Here is a 27,474-nt window from a genome sequence, read left to right on the forward strand (position 1 = left end):
GAGCCTGCACCGCCATCCAATACGCTCATGGCTGATCCTCTATCTCAACACCATATTCCCGCTTTCTCCCCATCCCCCTTGATGCCTTTTGTACCTAAAAATCTATCGATCTCCCTCTTAGAAACACAAAAAATAGGTGCAGGAGTAGGCCATTCGGCCCTTCGAGCCTGCACCACCATTCGATAAGATCATGGCTGATCATTCCCTCAGTACCCCTTTCCTGCTTTCTCTCCATACCCCTTGATCCCTTTAGCCGTAAGGGCCACATCTAACTCCCTTTTGAATATATCGAACGAACTGGCCTCAACAACTCTCTGTGGTAGAGAATTCCACAGGTTCACCACTCTCTGAGTGAAGAAGTTTCTCCGCATCTCGGTCCTAAATGGCTTACCCCTTATCCTTAGACTGTGTCCCCTGGTTCTGGACTTCCCCAACATCGGGAACATTCTCCCTGCCTCTAACCTGTCCAGTCCCGTCAGAATTTTATATGTTTCTATGAGATCCCCTCTCATTCTTCTAAACTCCAGTGAATACAGGCCCAGTCGATCCAGTCTCTCCTCATATGTCAGTCCTGCCATCCCGGGAATCAGTCTGGTGAACCTTCGCTGCACTCTCACCTCCGCTCTTTCCCCATATCCCTGCTTTTTTTCCCCCTTCAAGTATTTACCCAATTTCCCTTTGAAGGCCGCCATTGAATCTGTATCCACCGCCCTCTCGGGCAGACAGGCCCTCAAATCCACCACCGAGCTCATGGTCTCCAGGGCTGTAGTGATACCCACCCTCCTGTATGGCTCAGAGACGTGGACCATGTACAGTAGACACCTCAAGTCGCTGGAGAAATACCACCAACGATGTCTCCGCAAGATCCTGCAAATCCCCCGGGAGGTCAGACGCACCAACGTTAGCGTCCTCGACCAGGCCCAACATCCCCAGCATCGAAGCACTGACCACACACTCGACCAGCTCCGCTGGGCAGGGCCGCATTGTCCGCATGGCCCCCAGACATGAGACTCCCAAAGCGAGCGCTCTACTCGGAACTCCTTCACGGCAAACGGGGCAAAGGTGGGCAGAGGAAACGTTACAAGGGACCACCCTCAAAGCCTCCCTGATAAAGTGCAACATCCCCACCGACACCTGGGAGTCCCTGGGCCCAAAGACCAGTCCCGCCCTCAATGGAGGAAGTGCATCCGGGAGGGCGCTGAGCACCTCGAGTCTCGTCGCCGAGAGCGTGCAGAAAGCAAGCGCAGGCAGCGGAAGGAGCGTGCGGCAAACCAGTCCCACCCTCCCCTTCCCTCAACCACTGTCTGTCCCACCTGTGACAGGGACTGTGGTTCCCGTATTGGACTGTTCAGTCACCTGAGAACTCACAGTTAGAGTGGATAAAAACATAGAAAATAGGTGCAGGAGTCGGCCATTCGGCCCTTCGAGCCTGCACCGCCATTCAACAAGATCATGGCTGCTCACCCCCCCCCACACCTCCCCCCACCCCCCCCCAGCCGCAAGAACCACATCCAACTCCCTCCCGAACACATCCAATGAACTGGCATCGATAACTCCCCGCGGCAGGGAACCCCACAGGCCAACAACTCCCCGAGCGAAGAAATCTCTCCCAATCCCAGCCCCCAAACAGCCCACCCCCCCCCATCCCAAGAGCATAGCCCCCCACCCAACACCGGGAACACTTCACCCCCCCTGCACCCAACCCGCCCTGTCCCGTCCCGTCAGAATCCTTCCCAAATGCCGAACACCCCCGGATGTCCAGCGCAGTCAGCCCGTCCACCTCACTCCGAACACTCCCCGCACCGAGGCACAGAGCTCCCAGGCCCGCCCCTCCAACACACTTTCCCCCCCCCCCCCAGACCTCCACTGCAATGTGGCCCCTCCTGTCTCCCGCCCTGGGTTTCTCCGGCCCCCACCTCCAGTATTCTCCCCTCCATCCCCCTCCCCCGTCTCCCCTCCACTTCCCTCTGCCTCCCCACACAGGCTCCCATCTTGGGGCAGTTACCGGGGGCACGACTGGATGTTCCTGTGACAGTGGGAACTGGTGCTCTCCACTCTCCCGTCCTGTGACAGTGGGAACTGGTGCTCTCCAATCTCCCGTCCTGTGACAGTGGGAACTGGTGCTCTCCGCACTCTCTGTCCTGTGACAGTGGGAACTGGTGTTCTCCACTCTCCCGTCCTGTGACAGTGGGAACTGGTGCTCTCCACTCTCCCGTCCTGTGACAGTGGGAACTGGTGCTCTCCACTCTCCCGTCCTGTGACAGTGGGAACTGGTGCTCTCCACTCTCCCGTCCTGTGACAGTGGGAACTGGTGCTCTCCACTCTCCCGTCCTGTGACAGTGGGAACTGGTGCTCTCCACTCTCCCATCCTGTGACAGTGGGAACTGGTGCTCTCCACTCTCTCTCCTGTGACAGTGGGAACTGGTGCTCTCCACTCTCTCTCCTGTGACAGTGGGAACTGGTGCTCTCCACTCTCTGTCCTGTGACAGTGGAAACTGGTGCTCTCCACTCTCCCATCCTGTGACAGTGGGAACTGGTGCTCTCCACTCTCTGTCCTGTGACAGTGGGAACTGGTGCTCTCCACTCTCCTGCCCTGTGACAGTGGGAACTGGTGCTCTCCACTCTCCTGCCCTGTGACAGTGGGAACTGGTGCTCTCCACTCTCTGTCCTGTGACAGTGGGAACTGGTGCTCTCCACTCTCCCATCCTGTGACAGTGGGAACTGGTGCTCTCCACTCTCTGTCCTGTGACAGTGGGAACTGGTGCTCTCCACTCTCCTGCCCTGTGACAGTGGGAACTGGTGCTCTCCACTCTCCTGCCCTGTGACAGTGGGAACTGGTGCTCTCCACTCTCTGTCCTGTGACAGTGGGAACTGGTGCTCTCCACTCTCTGTCCTGTGACTGTGGGAACTGGTGCTCTCCACTCTCTGTCCTGTGACAGTGGGAACTGGTGCTCTCCCGTCCTGTGACAGTGGGAACTGGTGCTCTCCACTCTCTGTCCTGTGACAGTGGGAACTGGTGCTCTCCACTCTCCCGTCCTGTGACAGTGGGAACTGGTGCTCTCCACTCTCTGTCCTGTGACAGTGGGAACTGGTGCTCTCCCGTCCTGTGACAGTGGGAACTGGTGCTCTCCACTCTCCCGTCCTGTGACAGTGGGAACTGGTGCTCTCCACTCTCCCGTCCTGTGACAGTGGGAACTGGTGCTCTCCACTCTCCCGTCCTGTGACAGTGGGAACTGGTGCTCTCCAATCTCCCGTCCTGTGACAGTGGTAACTGATGCTCTCCACTCTCTGCCCTGTGACAGTGGGAACTGGTGCTCTCCACTCTCCTGTCCTGTGACAGTGGGAACTGATGCTCTCCACTCTCTGCCCTGTGACAGTGGGAACTGGTGCTCTCCACTCTCCTGTCCTGTGACAGTGGGAACTGGTGCTCTCCACTCTCTGTCCTGTGACAGTGGGAACTGGTGCTCTCCACTCTCCCGTCCTGTGACAGTGGGAACTGGTGCTCTCCACTCTCTGTCCTGTGACAGTGGGAACTGGTGCTCTCCACTCTCTGTCCTGTGACAGTGGGAACTGGTGCTCTCCACTCTCTGCCCTGTGACAGTGGGAACTGGTGCTCTCCACTCTCCCGTCCTGTGACAGTGGGAACTGGTGCTCTCCACTCTCCCGTCCTGTGACAGTGGGAACTGGTGCTCTCCGCACTCTCTGTCCTGTGACAGTGGGAACTGGTGCTCTCCGCACTCTCTGTCCTGTGACAGTGGGAACTGGTGCTCTCCACTCTCCCATCCTGTGACAGTGGGAACTGGTGCTCTCCGCACTCTCTGTCCTGTGACAGTGGGAACTGGTGCTCTCCACTCTCCCGTCCTGTGACAGTGGGAACTGGTGCTCTCCACTCTCTGTCCTGTGACAGTGGGAACTGGTGCTCTCCACTCTCCTGCCCTGTGACAGTGGGAACTGGTGCTCTCCACTCTCTGTCCTGTGACAGTGGGAACTGGTGCTCTCCACTCTCCCGTCCTGTGACAGTGGGAACTGGTGCTCTCCACTCTCCTGCCCTGTGACAGTGGGAACTGGTGCTCTCCACTCTCTGTCCTGTGACAGTGGGAACTGGTGCTCTCCACTCTCCCGTCCTGTGACAGTGGTAACTGGTGCTCTCCACTCTCCCGTCCTGTGACAGTGGGAACTGGTGCTCTCCACTGTCTGTCCTGTGACAGTGGGAACTGGTGCTCTCCACTCTCCCGTCCTGTGACAGTGGCAACTGGTGCTCTCCACTCTCCCGTCCTGTGACAGTGGCAACTGACAATGGAAGCACGTCTTCCTCGATTCCGAGGGATGATGATGAGGCAGTGCTTTCCAAATCCTCGACACTCGCTGCGTAAAAATGTCGTCTCTGGTTCATTTTGCCAATCACCTTTTAATCTGCGTCCCGCTGGTGACCGACCCTTCAACCACTGGTAACCAGTTCCTCCTCGTTTACTCCAGTAAACTCATCACAATGTTAAACACCCCGATCAAATCTCCTCTCAACCTTCTGTGCTCCAAGGAGAACAACCCCAGCTTCTCCAGTCTATCCCCGTCACTGAGGTCCCACATCCCCGGGAACCATTCTCGTAAATCTCTCCAAGGCCTTCACCACCTTCCTAAAGCGTGGTGCCCAGAACTCCAGCTGGGGCCGAACTACAACAACAACTTGTATTTATATAGCACCTTGAACGCGGTGAAATGTCCCAGGGCGCTTCACGGGAGTATTACGAGGTAGAAAATCTGACCCCGAGCCACATCAGGAGAAATTAGGGACAGGCGACCAAAAGCTGGGTCAAAGAGGCGGGTTTTAAGGAGCGTCTTGAAGGAGGAGAGAGAGGTGGAGAGGCGGAGAGGCGGAGAGGTTTAGGGAGGGAGTTCCAGAGCTTGGGGCCCAGGCAACAGAAGGCACGGCCACCGATGGTGGAGCGATTATAATCAGGGATGGTCAGGGGGGGCAGAATTAGAGGAGCGCAGAGATCTCGGGGGGGATTGTGGGGCTGGAGGAGATTACAGAGATAGGGAGGGGTGTAGGGGCTGGAGGAGGTTACAGAGATAGGGAGGGGTGTAGGGGCTGGAGGAGATTACAGAGATAGGGAGGGGTGTAGGGGCTGGAGGAGGTTACAGAGATAGGGAGGGGTGTAGGCTGGAGGAGGTTACAGAGATAGGGAGTGGTGTAGGGGCTGGAGGAGGTTACAGAGATAGGGCCGGTGTAGGGGCTGGAGGGTGTTACAGAGATTGGGAGGGGGTGAGGGCCATGGAGGGATTTGAAAACAAGGATGAGAATTTTGAAATCGAGGAGTTGCTTAACCGGGAGCCAATGTAGGTCAGCGAGCAGGGGGTGATGGGTGAGCGGGACTGGGTGTGAGTTAGGACACAGGGCAGTGAGCACAGGGGGTGATGGGTGAGCGGGACTCGGTGCGTGTTAGGACACGGGGCAGTGAGCACAGGGGGTGATGGGTGAGCGGGACTGGGTGTGAGTTAGGACACGGGGCAGCGAGCACAGGGGGTGATGGGTGAGTGGGACTGGGTGTGAGTTAGGACACGGGGCAGTGAGCACAGGGGGTGATGGGTGAGTGGGACTGGGTGTGAGTTAGGACACGGGGCAGTGAGCACAGGGGGTGATGGGTGAGTGGGACTGGGTGTGAGTTAGGACACGGGGCAGTGAGCACAGGGGGTGATGGGTGAGCGGGACTTGGTGCGAGTTAGGACACGGGGCAGTGAGCACAGGGGGTGATGGGTGAGTGGGACTCGGTGCGAGTTAGGACACGGGGCAGTGAGCACAGGGGGTGATGGGTGAGCGGGACTCGTTGTGAGTTAGGACACGGGGCAGTGAACACGGGGTGATGGGTGAGTGGGACTGGGTGTGAGTTGGGACACGGGGCAGTGAGCACAGGGGGTGATGGGTGAGCGGGACTGGGTGTGAGTTAGGACATGGGGCAGTGAGCACAGGGGGTGATGGGTGAGTGGGACTGGGTGTGAGTTCGGACACGGGGCAGTGAGCACAGGGGGTGATGGGTGACCGGGACTCGGTGCGAGTTAGGACTCGGGGCAGTGAGCACAGGGGGTGATGGGTGAGTGGGACTGGGTGTGAGTTAGGACACGGGGGCAGTGAGCACAGGGGGTGATGGGTGAGCGAGACTCAGTGCGAGGTTTATATCGGTGCAGCATGACTTCCTCGCTTGTGTACTCTGTGCCGTCTATCGGAGGAGATGTTGAGCCGAGACTCGGTCTGCCCTCTGAGGTGGATGTGAAAGATCCCGTGAACAAGAGGAGCCTGGGAGTTCTCCCCGGTGTCCTGGCCAATATTGATCTCTCGACCCACATCACCGAAACACATGACCCCGGCGTTCTCACGTTGCTGTGTCTGGGAGGTTGCTGTGTCTGGGAGCTTGCTGTGCGCAAATTGCCGCCCGCGTTTCCCACATTCCACCCGTGGCTGTGGTGCGCTTTGGGTCGACCTGAGCTGGTGCCAGGTTCTATACAAATGCAGCTCTGTTTCCTGTGTACGGAGTTCAGGATCCCGTTAGATTTATCGCGTGAGCAGATCGACAACGCGCTCTCTCTCTCTCTCTCTCTCTCTCTCTCCGTCTCACTCTCCGTCTCACTCTCCGTCTCACCCTCGCCCCCTCACTCTCCCTCTCACTCTCCCTCTCCCTCTCGCCCTCTCTCTCGCCCTCGCTCTCTCCCTCTCTGTCTCTCCCTCTCCCTCTCGCTCTCGCTCTCATTCTCTCTCCCTCTCTGTCTCGCCCTCTCCCTCTCCCTCTCTCTCTCCCTCCCTCTTGCCATCGCCCCCTCTCCCTCTCCCTCTCTCTCCTGCTCTCTCTCCGTCTCGCTCACTCTCTCTGTCAGACTGTCCTCTCTACCTCTGACCCAGTGTTTAACCCCCTCTCTTTCTCCTTCCCTCTGTCTCTCCCTCTCCCTCTCCCTCTCGCTCTCGCTCTCATTCTCTCTCCCTCTCTGTCTCGCCCTCTCCCTCTCCCTCCCTCTCTCTCCCTCCCTCTTGCCCTCGCCCCCTCTCCCTCTCCCTCTCTCTCCTGCTCTCCCTCTCCCTCTCTCTCCTGCTCTCTCTCCGTCTCGCTCACTCTCTCTGTCAGACTGTCCTCTCTACCTCTGACCCAGTGTTTAACCCCCTCTCTTTCTCCTTCCCTCTGTCTCTCCCAGGTGTTGGAAAATCCTGCCTGCTGCTCCAGTTCACAGACAAGCGATTCCAGCCAGTCCATGACCTCACCATCGGTAAGTGATCCTCGCACTGAAACACTCTGAATCTCACCACACACAGCAGGAAAGGTCCAGGCTCCGTTCCCGGCCTGTGCTGAGCGAGCCGATCTCCCGCTCCCCCCCGCCCTTCCTTCACATCCCCCCCGCACCCCCTCCCCCCCACACTCCCTCCCCCCCCACACTCTCACCCCCCCCCCCACACTCTCACTCCCCCCCCACACTCTCACTCCCCCCCCACACTCTCACTCCCCCCCCACACTCTCACTCCCCCCCCACACTCTCACTCCCCCCCCACACTCTCACTCCCCCCCCACACTCTCACTCCCCCCCCACACTCTCACTCCCCCCCCACACTCTCACTCCCCCCCCACACTCTCACTCCCCCCCCACACTCTCACTCCCCCCCACACTCTCACTCCCCCCCCACACTCTCACTCCCCCCCCACACTCTCACTCCCCCCCCACACTCTCACTCCCCCCCCACACTCTCACTCCCCCCCCACACTCTCACTCCCCCCCCACACTCTCACTCCCCCCCCACACTCTCACTCCCCCCCCCACACTCTCACTCCCCCCCCACACTCTCACTCCCCCCCCACACTCTCACTCCCCCCCCACACTCTCACTCCCCCCCCACACTCTCACTCCCCCCCCACACTCTCACTCCCCCCCCCACACTCTCACTCCCCCCCCACACTCTCACTCCCCCCCCACACTCTCACTCCCCCCCCACACTCTCACTCCCCCCCCACACTCTCACTCCCCCCCCACACTCTCACTCCCCCCCACACTCTCACTCCCCCCCCACACTCTCACTCCCCCCCCACACTCTCACTCCCCCCCCACACTCTCACTCCCCCCCCACACTCTCACTCCCCCCCCACACTCTCACTCCCCCCCCACACTCTCACTCCCCCCCCACACTCTCACTCCCCCCCCACACTCTCACTCCCCCCCCACACTCTCACTCCCCCCCCACACTCTCACTCCCCCCCCACACTCTCACTCCCCCCCCACACTCTCACTCCCCCCCCACACTCTCACTCCCCCCCCACACTCTCACTCCCCCCCCACACTCTCCCCACACTCTCACTCCCCCCCCACACTCTCACTCCCCCCCCACACTCTCACTCCCCCCCCACACTCTCACTCCCCCCCCACACTCTCACTCCCCCCCACACTCTCACTCCCCCCCACACTCTCACTCCCCCCCCCACACTCTCACTCCCCCCCCACACTCTCACTCCCCCCCCACACTCTCACTCCCCCCCCACACTCTCACTCCCCCCCCCACACTCTCACTCCCCCCCCCACACTCTCACTCCCCCCCCACACTCTCACTCCCCCCCCACACTCTCACTCCCCCCCCACACTCTCACTCCCCCCCCACACTCTCACTCCCCCCCCACACTCTCACTCCCCCCCCACACTCTCACTCCCCCCCCACACTCTCACTCCCCCCCCACACTCTCACTCCCCCCCCACACTCTCACTCCCCCCCCACACTCTCACTCCCCCCCCACACTCTCACTCCCCCCCCACACTCTCACTCCCCCCCCCACACTCTCACTCCCCCCCCACACTCTCACTCCCCCCCCACACTCTCACTCCCCCCCACACTCTCACTCCCCCCCCACACTCTCACTCCCCCCCACACACTCTCACTCCCCCCCCACACTCTCACTCCCCCCCCACACTCTCACTCCCCCCCCCACACTCTCACTCCCCCCCCACACTCTCACTCCCCCCCCACACTCTCACTCCCCCCCCCACACTCTCACTCCCCCCCCACACTCTCACTCCCCCCCCACACTCTCACTCCCCCCCCACACTCTCACTCCCCCCCCACACTCTCACTCCCCCCCCACACTCTCACTCCCCCCCCACACTCTCACTCCCCCCCCACACTCTCACTCCCCCCCCACACTCTCACTCCCCCCCCACACTCTCACTCCCCCCCCACACTCTCACTCCCCCCCCACACTCTCTCACTCCCCCCCCACACTCTCACTCCCCCCCCACACTCTCACTCCCCCCCCACACTCTCACTCCCCCCCACACTCTCACTCCCCCCCCACACTCTCACTCCCCCCCACACTCTCACTCCCCCCCCACACTCTCACTCCCCCCCCACACTCTCACTCCCCCCCCACACTCTCACTCCCCCCCCACACTCTCACCCCCCCCACACTCTCACCCCCCCCCACACTCTCACCCCCCCCCACACTCTCACCCCCCCCCACACTCTCACCCCCCCCCACACTCTCACCCCCCCCCACACTCTCACCCCCCCCACACTCTCACCCCCCCCACACTCTCACCCCCCCCACTCACCCCCCCCCACACTCTCACCCCCCACCCCTCCCCCCCCCCCACACTCTCACCCCCCCCCACACTCTCACCCCCCCCCCACACTCTCACCCCCCCCACACTCTCACCCCCCCCACACTCTCACCCCCCCCCACACTCTCACCCCCCCCACACTCTCACCCCCCCCACACTCTCACCCCCCCCCCCACACTCTCACCCCCCCCCCACACTCTCACCCCCCCCACACTCTCACCCCCCCCACACTCTCACCCCCCCCACACTCTCACTCCCCCCCCACACTCTCACTCCCCCCCCACACTCTCACTCCCCCCCCACACTCTCACTCCCCCCCCACACTCTCACTCCCCCCCCACACTCTCACTCCCCCCCCACACTCTCACTCCCCCCCCACACTCTCACTCCCCCCCCACACTCTCACTCCCCCCCCACACTCTCACTCCCCCCCCACACTCTCACTCCCCCCCCACACTCTCACTCCCCCCCCACACTCTCACTCCCCCCCCACACTCTCACTCCCCCCCCACACTCTCACTCCCCCCCCACACTCTCACTCCCCCCCCACACTCTCACTCCCCCCCCACACTCTCACTCCCCCCCCACACTCTCACTCCCCCCCCACACTCTCACTCCCCCCCCACACTCTCACTCCCCCCCCCACACTCTCACTCCCCCCCCACACTCTCACTCCCCCCCCACACTCTCACTCCCCCCCCACACTCTCACTCCCCCCCCACACTCTCACTCCCCCCCCACACTCTCACTCCCCCCCCACACTCTCACTCCCCCCCCCACACTCTCACTCCCCCCCCACACTCTCACTCCCCCCCCACACTCTCACTCCCCCCCCACACTCTCACTCCCCCCCCACACTCTCACTCCCCCCCCACACTCTCACTCCCCCCCCACACTCTCACTCCCCCCCCACACTCTCACTCCCCCCCACACTCTCACTCCCCCCCCACACTCTCACTCCCCCCCCACACTCTCACTCCCCCCCCACACTCTCACTCCCCCCCCACACTCTCACTCCCCCCCCACACTCTCACTCCCCCCCCACACTCTCACTCCCCCCCCACACTCTCACTCCCCCCCACACTCTCACTCCCCCCCCACACTCTCACTCCCCCCCCACACTCTCACTCCCCCCCCACACTCTCACTCCCCCCCCACACTCTCACTCCCCCCCACACTCTCACTCCCCCCCCACACTCTCACTCCCCCCCCCACACTCTCACTCCCCCCCCACACTCTCACTCCCCCCCCACACTCTCACTCCCCCCCCCACACTCTCACTCCCCCCCCACACTCTCACTCCCCCCCCACACTCTCACTCCCCCCCCACACTCTCACTCCCCCCCCACACTCTCACTCCCCCCCCACACTCTCACTCCCCCCCCACACTCTCACTCCCCCCCCACACTCTCACTCCCCCCCCACACTCTCACTCCCCCCCCACACTCTCACTCCCCCCCCACACTCTCACTCCCCCCCCACACTCTCACTCCCCCCCACACTCTCACTCCCCCCCCACACTCTCACTCCCCCCCCACACTCTCACTCCCCCCCCACACTCTCACTCCCCCCCCACACTCTCACTCCCCCCCCACACTCTCACTCCCCCCCCACACTCTCACTCCCCCCCCACACTCTCACTCCCCCCCCACACACTCCCACTCCCCCCCCACACTCTCACACCCCCTCTTTCCTCCCCCCCCCCCCCCCCCCCGCAAACACTCAGACCCTCCCCCGCGCACACCGTCAGAATTTTATATGTTTCTATGAGATCCCCACTCATCCTTCTAAACTCCAGTGAATACAGGCCCAGTCGATCCAGTCTTTCTTCATATGTCAGTCCTGCCGTCCCGGGAATCAGTCTGGTGAACCTTCGCTGCACTCCCTCAATAGCAAGAACGTCCTTCCTCAGATTAGGTGACCAAAACTGAACACAATATTCCAGGTGAGGCCTCACCAAGGCCCTGTACAACTGCAGTAAGACCTCCCTGCTCCTATACTCAAATCCTCTCAATATGAAGACCAACATACCATTTGCTTTCTTCACCGCCTGCTGTACCTGCATGCCAACTTTCAATGACTGATGTACCATGACACCCAGGTCTCGTTGCACCTCCCCTTTTCCTCATCTGTCACCATTCAGATAATATTCTACCCTCATGTTTTTGCCACCAAAGTGGATAACTTCACATTTATCCACATTATACTGCATCTGCCATGCATTTGCCCACTCACCTAACCTGTCCAAGTCACCCTGCAGCCTCTTAGCATCCTCCTCACAGCTCACACCGCCACCCAGCTTAGTGCCATCTGCAAACTTGGAGATATTACACTCAATTCCTTCATCTAAATCATTAATGTATATTGTAAATAGCTGGGGTCCCAGCACTGAGCCCTGCGGCACCCCACTAGTCACTGCCTGCCATTCTGAAAAGGACCCGTTTATCCCGACTCTCTGCTTCCTGTCTGCCAACCAGTTCTCTATCCACGTCAGTACATTACCCCCAATACCATGTGCTTTGATTTTGCACATCAATCTCTTGTGTGGGACCTTGTCAAAAGTCTTTTGAAGGTCCAAATACACCACACCCACTGGTTCTCCCTTGTCCACTCTACCAGTTACATCCTCAAAAAATTCCAGAAGATTTGTCAAGCATGATTTCCCTTTCATAAATCCATGCTGACTTGGACCGATCCTGTCACTGCTTTCCAAATTTGCTGCTATTACATCTTTCATAATTGATTCCAACATTTTCCCCACCACCGATGTCAGGCTGACCGGTCTATAATTCCCTGTTTTCTCTCTCCCTCCTTTCTTAAAAAGTGGTGTTACATTAGCTACCCTCCAGTCCATAGGAACTGATCCAGAGTCGAGAGACTGTTGGAAAATGATCACCAATGCAAGAATGAGAGGGGCTCTCATAGAAACATATAAAATTCTGACGGGACTGGACAGGTTAGATGCAGCAAGAATGTTCCCGATGTTGGGGAAGTCCAGAACCAGGGGTCACAGTCTAAGGATAAGGGGTAAGCCATTTAGGACCGAGATGAGGAGAAACTTCTTCACTCAGAGAGTTGTGAACCTGTGGAATTCCCTACCGCAGAGAGTTGTTGAGGCCAGTTCATTGGATATATTCAAGAGGGAGTTAGATGTGGCCCTTACGGCTAAAGGGATCAGAGGGTATGGAGAGAAAGCAGGAAATGGGTACTGAGGTTGCATGATCAGCCATGATCTTATTGAATGGTGGTGCAGGCTCGAAGGGCCGAATGGCCTACTCCTGCACCTATTTTCTATGTTTCTATGTTTTTGGAAACATTATAAGCCTCTTCCTTTAATCTAATACTATCTTTAACTTCTCTTGTTATCCACGGTTGGACCACATTTTCTGTGGGATTTTTATTCCTCAAGGGAATAGAAATTTACAGCGCAGAAGGAGCCCATTCCGGCCCATCGTGTCCTCACCGGCCGACAAAGAGCCGCACGGCCCTCGGTCAGCAGCCCTGAAGGTTACATATAAACCCATGAACAATGACGGAAAGGCAAAGAGCACCCAGCCCAACCAGTCCGCCTCACACAACTGCGACACCCCTTACACTGAAACATTCTACACTCCACCCCAACTGGAGCCATGTGATCTCCTGGGAGAGGCCAGATTAAAAACCCACTCCAATTTCGGGAGAAAAAATCTGGGAAAATTCCTCTCCGACTCATCCAGGCGATCGACACTAGTCCAGGAGATCACACCCTGGCCGTATTCGATTCCCTGCAGTACTTACCATTATATCTGCACCGTCCAACAAAAGGTCATCCAGTCTAATCCCAATTACCAGCTCTTGGTCCGTAACCCTGCAGGTTACTGCACTTTAAGTGCCCATCCAACCATCTCTTAAAAGTGGTGAGGGTTTCTGCATCCACCACTCTTCCAGGAAGCGAGTTCCAGATCCCCACAACCCTCTGCGTAAAGAAGCCCCCCATCAAATCCCCTCCAAACCTTCCACCAACCACCTTAAAACTATGCCCCCCTCGTAATAGACCCCTCCACCAATGGAAATAGGCCCTTATTATGTAATTCGTTGCGAATTCTGAATTGTTTCTTTAAATGTTTGCCATTGCTTGTATCTTTTAATCTAGTTTTCCAATCTACCTCAGCCAACACACCTCTCATACCTACATAGTTTGCTTTGCTCTGAGTTAAGACCCTAGTTTCGGACTTGATTAAATCGCTCAAGCTCAGCATAAAATTCGATTATATTATGATCACTCTTCCCCAAAGGCTCCTTTTTACGACAAGGTTAATTAACAATGTCTCATTGCACAACACCTAAAATTGCCTGCTCCCCAGTTGGTTTCTCGACATGCTGATCTCGACTGGCCAAGGCTTCTTCGGCAGCACCTCCCAAACCCGCGACCTCTACCCGCCATGAAGGACAAGGGCAGCAGGCGCATGGGAACACCACCACCTCCACGTTCCCCTCCCAGTCACACAACATCCTGACTGGGAAATATATCGGCCGTTCCTTCATCGTCGCTGGGTCACAATCCTGGCACTCCCTCCCTAACAGCACTGTGGGAGCACCTTCACCACACGGACTGCAGCGGTTCAAGAAGGAGGCTCACCACCACATCCTCAAGGGGCAATTAGGGATGGGCAATAAATGCCGGCCTTGCCAGCGACGCCCATATCGCAGGCACCATTTCATATACTCGTCCTCGCACTATTACTGCAAACTTGGTTTCACGAAGTCTATCGATATGTAGATGAAAGTCCCCCAAGATTATTGTATTATCCTTGTTACATGCACCTCTAATTTCCTGATTTATACCGTGCCCAATACTACAAGTACTGTTTGAAAACCACACCCTTCAGTAATTTTTGCCATTTGTAGTTTTTGAGCTCCGCCCAAACTGATTCCACATCTTGTTTTTCCGAGCTAAGATCCTTTAGCAACAGGAGGAGGCCCATTCAGTCCCTCGAGTCCATTACACAGGAATAGGAGGAGGCCCATTCAGCCCCTCGAGCCTGTTACACAGGAACAGGAGGAGGCCCATTCAGCCCCTCGAGCCTGTTACACAGGAACAGGAGGAGGCCCATTCAGCCCCTCGAGCCTGTTACACAGGAACAGGAGGAGGCCCATTCAGCCCCTCGAGTCCGTTACACAGGAACAGGAGGAGGCCCATTCAGCCCCTCGAGCCTGTTACACAGGAACAGGAGGAGGCCCATTCAGCCCCTCGAGTCTGTTACACAGGAACAGGATGAGGCCCATTCAGCCCCTCGAGCCTGTTACACAGGAACAGGAGGAGGCCCATTCAGCCCCTCGAGCCTGTTACACAGGAAGAGGAGGAGGCCCATTCAGGATCTCGAGCCTGTTACACAGGAACAGGAGGGGGCCCATTCAGCCCCTCGAGCCTGTTACACAGGAACAGGAGGAGGCCCATTCAGCCCCTCGAGCCTGTTACACAGGAACAGGAGGAGGCCCATTCAGCCCCTCGAGCCTGTTACACAGGAACAGGAGGAGGCCCATTCAGCCCCTCGAGCCTGTTACACAGGAACAGGAGGAGGCCCATTCAGCCCCTCGAGCCTTCAGTGAGATCACGGCTGATCTGCGACCTAACTCCATACACCCGCCTTCGGCCCATATCCTTTAATACCTTTGGTTAACATAAATCTCTCAATCTCCTATTTATAATTAACAATTAACCCCCAGCATCGATTGCATTTGTGCAAGAATGTTTCAAACATCCCCCTCCCTTTGTGTATAGAAGTGGTTCCTAACTTCACTCCTGAAAGGCCTGGTTATGTCTGTGCCCCCGAATCCTAGGTCCCCGACCAGCGGAGGTCGTTTCTCTCAATCTGTTCACCTTCATATCCTGAAAACTTCGATCAAATCGCCCCATGACCGTCCAACGTTCCAGGGGAATACAACCCGAAGTTGTGTAATCCCTCCTCGTGACTTAACTCGTAGGGCGGGTATTATTCTGGTAAACCTACGCTGCACTCCCTCCCAGGCCAATATATACTTCCTCAGGTGTGCTCCCACAGAACCTGGTGTAAACTGACCAGGGCTGTGTACATCTGCAGGAGAACCTTTACCCCCTTGTATTCCCGTGCACTGTCTCTCTCCCGTCTTTATCCAATCCGTTATCAGGACTAACCCCCCGCCCCCGCCCCCCCACCTTTCCATCTGCCCCTCTCGTTTAAAAGTCAAGTGTCCTGAAATAGGAGCAGGAGTCGGCCATTCGGCCCCTCGAGCCTGCTCCGCCATTCAATACGACCATGGCTGATCCGATCATGGACTCAGCTCCACTTCCCCGCCCGCTCCCCGTAACCCTTCACTCCCTTATCGCTCAAAAATCTGTCTATCTCCACCTTAAATATATTCAATGACCCAGCCTCCACAGCTCTCTGGGGCAGAGAATTCCACAGATTTACAACCCTCTGAGAGAAGAAATTCCTCCTCATCTCAGTTTTAAATGGGCGGCCCCTTATTCTAAGATCATGCCCCCTAGTTCTAGTCTCCCCCATCAGTGGGAACATCCTCTCTGCATCCACCTTGTCGAGCCCCCCTCATAATCTTATACATTTCGATAAGATCACCTCTCATTCTTCTGAATTCCAATGAGTAGAGGCCCAACCTCCTCAACCTTTCCTCATAAGTCAACCCCCTCATCTCCGGAATCAACCGAGTGAACCTTCTCTGAACTGCCTCCAAAGCAAGTATATCCTTCCTTAAATACGGAGACCAAAACTGCACGCAGTACTCCAGGTGTGGCCTCACCAATACCCGGTATAACTGGAGCAAGACTTCCCTGCTTTTATACTCCATCCCCTTTGCAAATATCACTGTATCGTTCCCAACCTTGGTCACACTGCAGCCACCTCTCCGTAATGGCTGTTAGGTCAAACCCTTACCTGTGCTATTAATTCAGCTATTTGTTTGCAAATGCTTTGTGCATTCAAATACCTTGAGCTTAACCACCTTCCAGTTATCTCCTGAGTCACCGATGACCTGTGTTGCTCTCTCTGTCCCTTCCTGACCCACTTGGATTATTTCCATCCAAATCGCCGCTCTGTTCCACAGCCCTGACATCGACCCGCTCCTGGATCCCCTCTCCTCCCCGTTTCATTCGTTTAAAGCCCCGGTTATACGATTGGCCAGGATACTGGTCCCAGCACGGTTGCTGGGAGAGTGCGGGACCTGACCCCCGACCCCTGACCCCCCCCCCCCGAACACTGACGAACCCCCCGACCCCGAACCCCCGCCCCCAAGCACTGTGTTCAGCCAATCGGGTCTGGGGAGTTGATGCAGAGTCCAAACTTTAAATCTTCCTTTTGTTGATTTCCCATTTTTCTGTCTCTCTCTCTCTCTCTCTCTCTCTCCTTCTGTCTCTCTCTCTCCCTCTGTCTCCCTCCCTCTCCCTCTGTCTCCCTCCCTCTCCCTCTGTCTCCCTCCCTCTCCCTCTGTCTCCCTCCCTCTCCCTCTGTCTCCCTCCCTCTCCCTCTGTCTCCCTCCCTCTCCCTCTGTCTCCCTCCCTCTCCCTCTGTCTCCCTCCCTCTCCCTCTGTCTCCCTCCCTCTCCCTCCCTCCCTCCCTCTCCCTCCCTCCCTCTCCCTCTGTCTCCCTCCCTCTCCCTCTGTCTCCCTCCCTCTCCCTCCCTCTCCCTCTGTCTCCCTCCCTCTCCCTCTGTCTCCCTCCCTCTCCCTCCCTCTCCCTCTGTCTCCCTCCCTCTCCCTCCCTCTCCCTCCCTCTCCCTTCCTCTCCCTTCCTCTCCCTTCCTCTCCCTCCGTCTCCCTCACTCTCCCTCCGTCTCCCTCCGTCTCCCTCCCTCCGTCTCCCTCCCTCTCCCTCCCTCTCCCTCCGTCTCCCTCCCTCTCCCTCTGTCTCCCTCCCTCTCCCTCTGTCTCCCTCTGTCTCCCTCCCTCTCCCTCTGTCTCCCTCCCTCTCCCTCTGTCTCCCTCCCTCTCCCTCTCTCCCTCCCTCCCTCTCCCTCCCTCTCCCTCTGTCTCCCTCCCTCTCCCTCTGTCTCCCTCCCTCTCCCTCCCTCTCCCTCTGTCTCCCTCCCTCTCCCTCTGTCTCCCTCCCTCTCCCTCCCTCTCCCTCTGTCTCCCTCCCTCTCCCTCCCTCTCCCTCCCTCTCCCTTCCTCTCCCTTCCTCTCCCTCCGTCTCCCTCACTCTCCCTCCGTCTCCCTCCGTCTCCCTCCCTCCGTCTCCCTCCCTCTCCCTCCCTCTCCCTCCGTCTCCCTCCCTCTCCCTCTGTCTCCCTCCCTCTCCCTCTGTCTCCCTCTGTCTCCCTCCCTCTCCCTCTGTCTCCCTCCCTCTCCCTCTGTCTCCCTCCCTCTCCCTCTCTCCCTCCTCCCTCTCCCTCCCTCTCCCTCTGTCTCCCTCCCTCTCCCTCCCTCTCCCTCTGTCTCCCTCCCTCTCCCTCCCTCTCCCTCTGTCTCCCTCCCTCTCCCTCCCTCTCCCTCCCTCTCCCTCCCTCTCCCTCCCTCTCCCTCCGTCTCCCTCTGTCTCCCTCTGTCTCCCTCCGTCTCCCTCCGTCTCCCTTCCTCTCCCTCACTCTCCCTCCGTCTCCCTCCGTCTCCCTCCCTCTCCCTCCCTCCCTCTCCCTCCGTCTCCCTCCCTCTCCCTCCGTCTCCCTCCCTCTCACTCCGTCTCCCTCCCTCTCACTCCGTCTCCCTCCCTCTCACTCCGTCTCCCTCCCTCTCACTCCGTCTCCCTCCCTCTCCCTCCGTCTCCCTCCCTCTCCCTCCGTCTCCCTCCCTCTCCCTCCCTCTCACTCCGTCTCCCTCCCTCTCCCTCTGTCTCCCTCCCTCTCCCTCCCTCTCCCTCCGTCTCCCTCCGTCTCCCTCCCTCTCTCTCTGTCTCCCTCCCTCTCCCTCTGTCTCCCTCCCTCTCCCTCTGTCTCCCTCCCTCTCCCTCTGTCTCCCTCCCTCTCCCTCTGTCTCCCTCCCTCTCCCTCTGTCTCCCTCCCTCTCCCTCTGTCTCCCTCCCTCTCCCTCTGTCTCCCTCCCTCTCCCTCTGTCTCCCTCCCTCTCCCTCTGTCTCCCTCCCTCTCCCTCTGTCTCCCTCCCTCTCCCTCTGTCTCCCTCCCTCTCCCTCTGTCTCCCTCCCTCTCCCTCTGTCTCCCTCCCTCTCCCTCTGTCTCCCTCCCTCTCCCTCCCTCTCCCTCCGTCTCCCTCCCTCTCCCTCCCTCTCCCTCCCTCTCCCTCCCTCTCCCTCCGTCTCCCTCCCTCTCCCTCCGTCTCCCTCCGTCTCCCTCCCTCTCCCTCCCTCTCCCTCCGTCTCCCTCCCTCTCCCTCCGTCTCCCTCCCTCTCCCTCCGTCTCCCTCCCTCTCACTCCCTCTCCCTCCGTCTCCCACCCTCTCCCTCCGTCTCCCTCCGTCTCCCTCCGTCTCCCTCCGTCTCCCTCCCTCTCCCTCCCTCTCCCTCCGTCTCCCTCCCTCTCCCTCCCTCTCCCTCCGTCTCCCTCCCTCTCCCTCTGTCTCCCTCCCTCTCCCTCTGTCTCCCTCCCTCTCCCTCTGTCTCCCTCTGTCTCCCTCCCTCTCCCTCTGTCTCCCTCTGTCTCCCTCCCTCTCCCTCTGTCTCCCTCCCTCTCCCTCTGTCTCCCTCCCTCTCCCTCTGTCTCCCTCCCTCTCCCTCTGTCTCCCTCCCTCTCCCTCTGTCTCCCTCCCTCTCCCTCTGTCTCCCTCCCTCTCCCTCTGTCTCCCTCCCTCTCCCTCTGTCTCCCTCCCTCTCCCTCTGTCTCCCTCCCTCTCCCTCTGTCTCCCTCCCTCTCCCTCTGTCTCCCTCCCTCTCCCTCTGTCTCCCTCCCTCTCCCTCTGTCTCCCTCCCTCTCCCTCTGTCTCCCTCCCTCTCCCTCTGTCTCCCTCCCTCTCCCTCTGTCTCCCTCCCTCTCCCTCTGTCTCCCTCCCTCTCCCTCTGTCTCCCTCCCTCTCCCTCTGTCTCCCTCCCTCTCCCTCTGTCTCCCTCCCTCTCCCTCTGTCTCCCTCCCTCTCCCTCTGTCTCCCTCCCTCTCCCTCTGTCTCCCTCCCTCTCCCTCCGTCTCCCTCCGTCTCCCTCCCTCTCCTTCCGTCTCCCTCCCTCTCCCTCCCTCTCCCTCCCTCTCCCTCCCTCTCCCTCCCTCTCCCTCCCTCTCCCTCCCTCTCCCTCCCTCTCCCTCCCTCTCCCTCCCTCTCCCTCCCTCTCCCTCCCTCTCCCTCCCTCTCCCTCCCTCTCCCTCCCTCCCTCTCCCTCCGTCTCTCTCCCTCCCTCTCCCTCCGTCTCCCTCCCTCTCCCTCCCTCTCCCTCCGTCTCCCTCCCTCTCCCTCCGTCTCCCTCCCTCTCCCTCCGTCTCCCTCCCTCTCCCTCTGTCTACCTCCCTCTCCCTCTGTCTGTCTCCCTCTCCCTCTCCCTCTCCCTCTCCCTCTCTCTCCCTCTCCCTCCCCCTCTCCCTCCCCCTCTCCCTCCCTCTCCCTCCCTCTCCCTCCCTCTCCCTCCCTCTCCCTCCCTCTCCCTCCGTCTCCCTCCCTCTCCCTCCCTCTCCCTCCCTCTCCCTCCCTCTCCCTCCCTCTCCCTCCCTCTCCCTCTGTCTCCCTCCCTCTCCCTCTGTATACCTCCCTCTCCCTCTGTCTGTCTCCCTCTCCCTCTCCCTCTCCCTCTCCCTCCCTCTCCCTCTCCCTCTCCCTCTCCCTCTCCCTCTCTCTCCCTCTCCCTCCCTCTCTCTCCCTCCGCCTCCCTCCCTGTCTGCCTCCCTCCCTCCCTCCCTCTCTGTCTGCCTCCTTCTCTCCCTCTTTCTGCCTCCCTCTCTCTCTCTGTTTCTCTCCCTCTCTCTCGCTCTCTCTTTCTCTCCCTCTCTCTCTCTCTCTCTCTCTCCTGTAGGTGTGGAGTTCGGCGCGCGGATGATAAACATCGACGGGAAGCAGATCAAGCTACAAATCTGGGACACGGTGAGTAATGTTGGTGACACCCCCACCCCCTGGTGCTGCGAGCTTGGCTTGTGTCCAATTTCCCCCACCCCGGCCCCTCGGGCCCTGCTCCCGCTCCTCCCTCGGGCCCTGCTCCCGCTCCTCCCTCGGGCCCTGCTCCCGCTCCTCCCTCGGGCCCTGCTCCCGCTCCTCCCTCAGTATTCCTGTGTTTGTTCCCCCCGTCCCGCTGCTCCAGAGTCCCCCGGCTTCGCATGTCGGACCGCACTTGGCGTGTGTGTGTAGGGGTCGTGGGTCGCGGAGGTCTGGTGCAGGAGGTGCTAACGTGTGGTTCTCTCTCTCTTCCCCCAGGCCGGACAGGAGTCGTTCCGATCAATCACACGATCCTACTACAGAGGAGCAGCAGGAGCACTGCTGGTCTACGACGTCACCAGGTGGCTCCAAGCGATCCCATCTTTGGCCACGTACTGCTTGGGGTCAAGGACCAGGGGGACCTGGGGTTATATAATAACATCAGAAATAGGAGCAGGAGTCGGCCATTCGGCCCCTCGAGCCTGCTCCGCCATTTAATACGACCATGGCTGATCCGATCATGGACTCAGCTCCACTTCCCCGCCCGCTCCCCATAACCCTTCACTCCCTTATCGCTCAAAAATCTGTCTATCTCCCCCTTAAATATACTCAATGACCCAGCCTCCACAGCTCTCTGGGGCAGAGACTTCCACAGATTTACAACCCTCTGAGAGAAGAAATTTCTCCTCATCTCAGTTTTAAATGGGCGGCCCCTTATTCTAAGACCATGCCCCCTAGTTCTAGTCTCCCCCATCAGTGGAAACATCCTCTCTGCATCCACCTTGTCGAGCCCCCTCATAATCTGATACGTTTCGATAAGATCACCTCTCATTCTTCTGAACTCCAATGAGTAGAGGCCCAACCTCCTCAACCTTTCCTCATAAGACAACCCCCTCATCCCCGGAATCAACCGAGTGAACCTTCTCTGAACTGCCTCCAAAGCAAGTATATCCTTTCGTAAATACGGAGACCAAAACTGCACGCAGTACTCCAGGTGTGGCCTCACCAATACCCTGTGTAACTGGAGCAAGACTTCCCTGCTTTTATACTCCATCCCCTTTGCAATAAGGCCCAAGATACCATTGGTCCTTCCTGATCACTTGCTGTACCTGCAGACTAACCTTTTGTGTTTCATGCACAAGTAACCCCCAGGTCCCGCTGTACTGCAGCACTTTGCAATCTTTCTCCATTTAAATAATAATTTGCTTTTTTATTTTTGCTGCCAAAGTGGATAACCTCACACTTTCCAACATTATACTCCATCTGACAAATTTTTGTCCACTCACTGAGCCTGTCTGTATCCCTTTGCAAACTCTTTGTGCCCTCCTCACACATTGCTTTCCCACCCATCTTTGTACCATCAGCAAGCTTGGCTACGTTACACTCGGAACCTTCATCCAAGTCATTAATATAGATTGTAAATAGTTGGGGTCCCAGCACTGATCCCTGCGGCACCCCACTAGTTACTGGTTTGCCAACCGGAAAATGACCCGTTTATCCCGACTCTCTGTGTAGATACACAAGTCACTAAAAGCAGCAACACGGGTTAACAAGGCCATTTAAAAAAAAAAAGCAGACCAAACATGAGGGTTTATTTCTACATGGATAGAATTGAAAAACAGAGAAGTTATACCAGTGGACCTGGGTTAGACCACACTAGGAGCACTGTGCACAGTTCTTCGTCTCTATATACCTGGGTTAGACCACACGAGGAGCACTGTGCACAGTTCTGGTCTCCATATACCTGGGTTAGACCACACTTGGAGCACCGTGCACAGTTCTGGTCTCCATATACCTGGGTTAGACCACACTTGGAGCACCGTGCACAGTTCTGGTCTCCATATACCTGGGTTAGACCACACTTGGAGCACCGTGCACAGTTCTGGTCTCCATATACCTGGGTTAGACCACACGAGGAGCACTGTGCACAGTTCTGGTCTCCATATACCTGGGTTAGACCACACTTGGAGCACCGTGCACAGTTCTGGTCTCCATATACCTGGGTTAGACCACACTAGGAGCACTGTGCACAGTTCTGGTCTCCATATACCTGGATTAGACCACACTGGGAGCACTGTGCACAGTTCTGGTCTCCATATACCTGGGTTAGACCACACTGGGAGCACTGTGCACAGTTCTGGTCTCCATATACCTGGGTTAGACCACACTGGGAGCACTGTGCACAGTTCTGGTCTCCATATACCTGGGTTAGACCACACTGGGAGCACTGTGCACAGTTCTGGTCTCCATATACCTGGGTTAGACCACACTGGGAGCACTGTGCACAGTTCTGGTCTCCATATACCTGGGTTAGACCACACTTGGAGCACTGTGCACAGTTCTGGTCTCCATATACCTGGGTTAGACCACACTAGGAGCCCTGTGCACAGTTCTGGTCTCCATATACCTGGGTTAGACCACACTGGGAGCACTGTGCACAGTTCTGGTCTCCATATACCTGGGTTAGACCACACTTGGAGCACTGTGCACAGTTCTGGTCTCCATATACCTGGGTTAGACCACACTTGGAGCCCTGTGCACAGTTCTGGTCTCCATATACCTGGGTTAGACCACACTGGGAGCACTGTGTACAGTTCTGGTCTCCATATACCTGGGTTAGACCACACTGGGAGCACTGTGCACAGTTCCGGTCTCCATATACCTGGGTTAGACCACACTTGGAGCACTGTGCACAGTTCTGGTCTCCATATACCTGGGTTAGACCACACTTGGAGCCCTGTGCACAGTTCTGGTCTCCATATTACAAGATGGATGTAGAGACAATGGAGAAGATTGACCGGGTGGATACCACAACTGGGAGGTTATAACGATCAGGAACGGCTGTACAGACTGGGGCTCTCTGCTCGAGAAAAGAGAAGGCTGACAATGGAGGGGGGTGAACCTGACACAGGCTCCGCGTGTGAGGGCGGGGAGGTGGGAATGAAGTGAGGACAGGGATCGGGGCTCGGTGCCACTTCCACAGTCGAATATCACTGTCTTTCTTTTCTGGGACGGTAGGCGGGAGACGTTCAACCATCTGACCACCTGGCTAGAGGACGCAAGGCAACACTCCAGCTCCAACATGGTGATCATGCTGATCGGCAACAAGAGGTGAGCGCTGGTCCCTCCTCCTCACCCCTCCCCATCTCTCTGGCGTTCTCGCTCTCTCTCTCTCGCGTTCTCTCTCTCGCTCTCTCTCTCTCTCTCTCTCTGGCTCTCTCTCTCTCTCTGGCTCGCTCATTCTCTCTCTCTCTGGCTCGCTCATTCTCTCTCTGGCTCGCTCATTCTCCCTCTGGCTCTTTCATTCTCTCTCTCTCTGGCTCGCTCATTCTCTCTCTCTCTGGCTCGCTCATTCTCTCTCTCTCTGGCTCGCTCATTCTCTCTCTCTCTGGCTCGCTCATTCTCTCTCTCTCTGGCTCGCTCATTCTCTCTCTGGCTCGCTCATTCTCTCTCTGGCTCGCTCATTCTCTCTCTGGCTCTTTTATTCTCACTCTCTCTGGCTCGCTCATTCTCTCTCTCTGGCTCGCTCATTCTCTCTCTGGCTCGCTCATTCTCTCTCTCTCTGGCTCGCTCATTCTCTCTCTCTCTGGCTCGCTCATTCTCTCTCTGGCTCACTCTCTCTCTGGTTCTCTCTCTCTCTGGTTCTCTCTCTCTCTATCTCTCTCTGTCTGTTTCTATCTCGCTCGCTCTCTCTCTCTCTTTCTCACGCGCGCTCCCCCTCTCCGCGCGCGCTCTCCCCCTCTCCTCTCGCGCTCTCCCCCTCTCCTCTCGCGCTCTGCCCCTCTCCTCTCGCGCTCTGCCCCTCTCCTCTCGCGCTCTGCCCCTCTCCTCTCGCGCTTTCCCCCTCTCCTCTCGCGATCTCCCCCTCTCCTCTCGCGCTCTCCCCCTCTCCTCTCGCGCTCTCCCCCTCTCCTCTCGCGCTCTCCCCCTCTCCTCTCGCGCTCTCCCCCTCTCCTCTCGCGCTCTCCCCCTCTCCTCTCGCGCTCTCCCCCTCTCCTCTCGCGCTCTCCCCCTCTCCTCTCGCGCTCTCCCCCTCTCCTCTCGCGCTCTCCCCCTCTCCTCTCGCGCTCTCCCCCTCTCCTCTCGCGCTCTCCCCCTCTCCTCTCGCGCTCTCCCCCTCTCCTCTCGCGCTCTCCCCCTCTCCTCTCGCGCTCTCCCCCTCTCCTCTCGCGCTCTCCCCCTCTCCTCTCGCGCTCTCCCCCTCTCCTCTCGCGCTCTCCCCCTCTCCTCTCGCGCTCTCCCCCTCTCCTCTCGCGCTCTCCCCCTCTCCTCTCGCGCTCTCCCCCTCTCCTCTCGCGCTCTCCCCCTCTCCTCTCGCGCTCTCCCCCTCTCCTCTCGCGCTCTCCCCCTCTCCTCTCGCGCTCTCCCCCTCTCCTCTCGCGCTCTCCCCCTCTCCTCTCGCGCTCTCCCCCTCTCCTCTCGCGCTCTCCCCCTCTCCTCTCGCGCTCTCCCCCTCTCCTCTCGCGCTCTCCCCCTCTCCTCTCGCGCTCTCCCCCTCTCCTCTCGCGCTCTCCCCCTCTCCTCTCGCGCTCTCCCCCTCTCCTCTCGCGCTCTCCCCCTCTCCTCTCGCGCTCTCCCCCTCTCCTCTCGCGCTCTCCCCCTCTCCTCTCGCGCTCTCCCCCTCTCCTCTCGCGCTCTCCCCCTCTCCTCTCGCGCTCTCCCCCTCTCCTCTCGCGCTCTCCCCCTCTCCTCTCGCGCTCTCCCCCTCTCCTCTCGCGCTCTCCCCCTCTCCTCTCGCGCTCTCCCCCTCTCCTCTCGCGCTCGCCCCCTCTCCTCTCGCGCTCTCCCCCTCTCCTCTCGCGCTCTCCCCCTCTCCTCTCGCGCTCTCCCCCTCTCCTCTCGCGCTCTCCCCCTCTCCTCTCGCGCTCTCCCCCTCTCCTCTCGCGCTCTCCCCCTCTCCTCTCGCGCTCTCCCCCTCTCCTCTCGCGCTCTCCCCCTCTCCTCTCGCGCTCTCCCCCTCTCCTCTCGCGCTCGCCCCCTCTCCTCTCGCGCTCGCCCCCTCTCCTCTCGCGCTCGCCCCCTCTCCTCTCCCCCTCTCCTCTCGCGCTCTCCCCCTCTCCTCTCGCGCTCGCCCCCTCTCCTCTCCCCCTCTCCTCTCGCGCTCTCCCCCTCTCCTCTCGCGCTCTCCCCCTCTCCTCTCGCGCTCTCCCCCTCTCCTCTCGCGCTCTCCCCCTCTCCTCTCGCGCTCGCCCCCTCTCCTCTCGCGCTCGCCCCCTCTCCTCTCCCCCTCTCCTCTCGCGCTCTCCCCCTCTCCTCTCGCGCTCTCCCCCTCTCCTCTCGCGCTCTCCCCCTCTCCTCTCGCGCTCTCCCCCTCTCCTCTCGCGCTCTCCCCCTCTCCTCTCGCGCTCGCCCCCTCTCCTCTCGCGCTCGCCCCCTCTCCTCTCGCGCTCGCCCCCTCTCCTCTCGCGCTCTCCCCCTCTCCTCTCGCGCTCTGCCCCTCTCCTCTCGCGCTCTCCCCCTCTCCTCTCGCGCTCTCCCCCTCTCCTCTCGCGCTCTCCCCCTCTCCTCTCGCGCTCTCCCCCTCTCCTCTCGCGCTCTCCCCCTCTCCTCTCGCGCTCTCCCCCTCTCCTCTCGCGCTCTCCCCCTCTCCTCTCGCGCTCTCCCCCTCTCCTCTCGCGCTCTCCCCCCTCTCCTCTCGCGCTCTCCCCCTCTCCTCTCGCGCTCTCCCCTCTCCTCTCCCCCTCTCCTCTCGCGCTCTCCCCCTCTCCTCTCGCGCTCTCCCCCTCTCCTCTCGCGCTCTCCCCCTCTCCTCTCGCGCTCTCCCCCTCTCCTCTCGCGCTCTCCCCCTCTCCTCTCGCGCTCGCCCCCTCTCCTCTCGCGCTCGCCCCCTCTCCTCTCGCGCTCGCCCCCTCTCCTCTCGCGCTCGCCCCCTCTCCTCTCGCGCTCGCCCCCTCTCCTCTCGCGCTCTCCCCCTCTCCTCTCGCGCTCTCCCCCTCTCCTCTCGCGCTCTCCCCCTCTCCTCTCGCGCTCTCCCCCTCTCCTCTCGCGCTCTCCCCCTCTCCTCTCGCGCTCTCCCCCTCTCCTCTCGCGCTCTCCCCCTCTCCTCTCGCGCTCTCCCCCTCTCCTCTCGCGCTCTCCCCCTCTCCTCTCGCGCTCTCCCCCTCTCCTCTCGCGCTCTCCCCCTCTCCTCTCGCGCTCTCCCCCTCTCCTCTCGCGCTCTCCCCCTCTCCTCTCGCGCTCTCCCCCTCTCCTCTCGCGCTCTCCCCCTCTCCTCTCGCGCTCTCCCCCTCTCCTCTCGCGCTCTCCCCCTCTCCTCTCGCGCTCTCCCCCTCTCCTCTCGCGCTCTCCCCCTCTCCTCTCGCGCTCTCCCCCTCTCCTCTCGCGCTCTCCCCCTCTCCTCTCGCGCTCTGCCCCTCTCCTCTCGCGCTCTGCCCCTCTCCTCTCGCGCTCTGCCCCTCTCCTCTCGCGCTCTGCCCCTCTCCTCTCGCGCTCTGCCCCTCTCCTCTCGCGCTCTGCCCCTCTCCTCTCGCGCTCTGCCCCTCTCCTCTCGCGCTCTGCCCCTCTCCTCTCGCGCTCTGCCCCTCTCTCGCGCTCTCCCCCTCTCCGCTCGCGCTCTCCCCCTCTCCTCTCGCGCTCTCCCCCTCTCCTCTCGCGCTCTCCCCCTCTCCTCTCGCGCTCTCCCCTCTCCTCTCGCGCTCTCCCCCTCTCCTCTCGCGCTCTCCCCCTCTCCTCTCGCGCTCGCCCCCTCTCCTCTCGCGCTCGCCCCCTCTCCTCCCCCTCTCCTCTCGCCTCTGCCCCTCCCTCTCCTCTCGCGCTCTGCCCCTCTCTCTCGCGCTCTGCCCCTCTCCTCTCGCGCTCTGCCCCTCTCCTCTCGCGCTCTGCCCCTCTCCTCTCGCGCTCTGCCCCTCTCCTCTCGCGCTCTGCCCCTCTCCTCTCGCGCTCTGCCCCTCTCCTCTCGCGCTCTGCCCCTCTCTCGCGCTCTG

At 59.8% G+C, this 27,474-nt stretch overlaps 1 protein-coding gene across 1 annotated transcript in view; it reads left to right on the forward strand.

Moving 5' to 3' along the window:
• The window catches only part of LOC139242737 (ras-related protein Rab-2-like), a 33,067-nt gene that overhangs the window by 2,318 nt on the left and 3,275 nt on the right, over nucleotides 1-27,474 (forward strand). The window contains exons 2-5 of the mRNA XM_070870498.1: nucleotides 7,180-7,251; nucleotides 20,436-20,503; nucleotides 20,831-20,913; nucleotides 23,570-23,662. Of these exons, the coding sequence (XP_070726599.1) occupies nucleotides 7,180-7,251; nucleotides 20,436-20,503; nucleotides 20,831-20,913; nucleotides 23,570-23,662 (316 nt within the window). The remainder of the gene's footprint in view (nucleotides 1-7,179; nucleotides 7,252-20,435; nucleotides 20,504-20,830; nucleotides 20,914-23,569; nucleotides 23,663-27,474) is intronic.

The sequence above is a fragment of the Pristiophorus japonicus genome, unplaced genomic scaffold, assembly GCF_044704955.1.
Source record: "Pristiophorus japonicus isolate sPriJap1 unplaced genomic scaffold, sPriJap1.hap1 HAP1_SCAFFOLD_1466, whole genome shotgun sequence".
Classification (NCBI taxonomy): Eukaryota; Metazoa; Chordata; class Chondrichthyes; family Pristiophoridae; genus Pristiophorus; species Pristiophorus japonicus.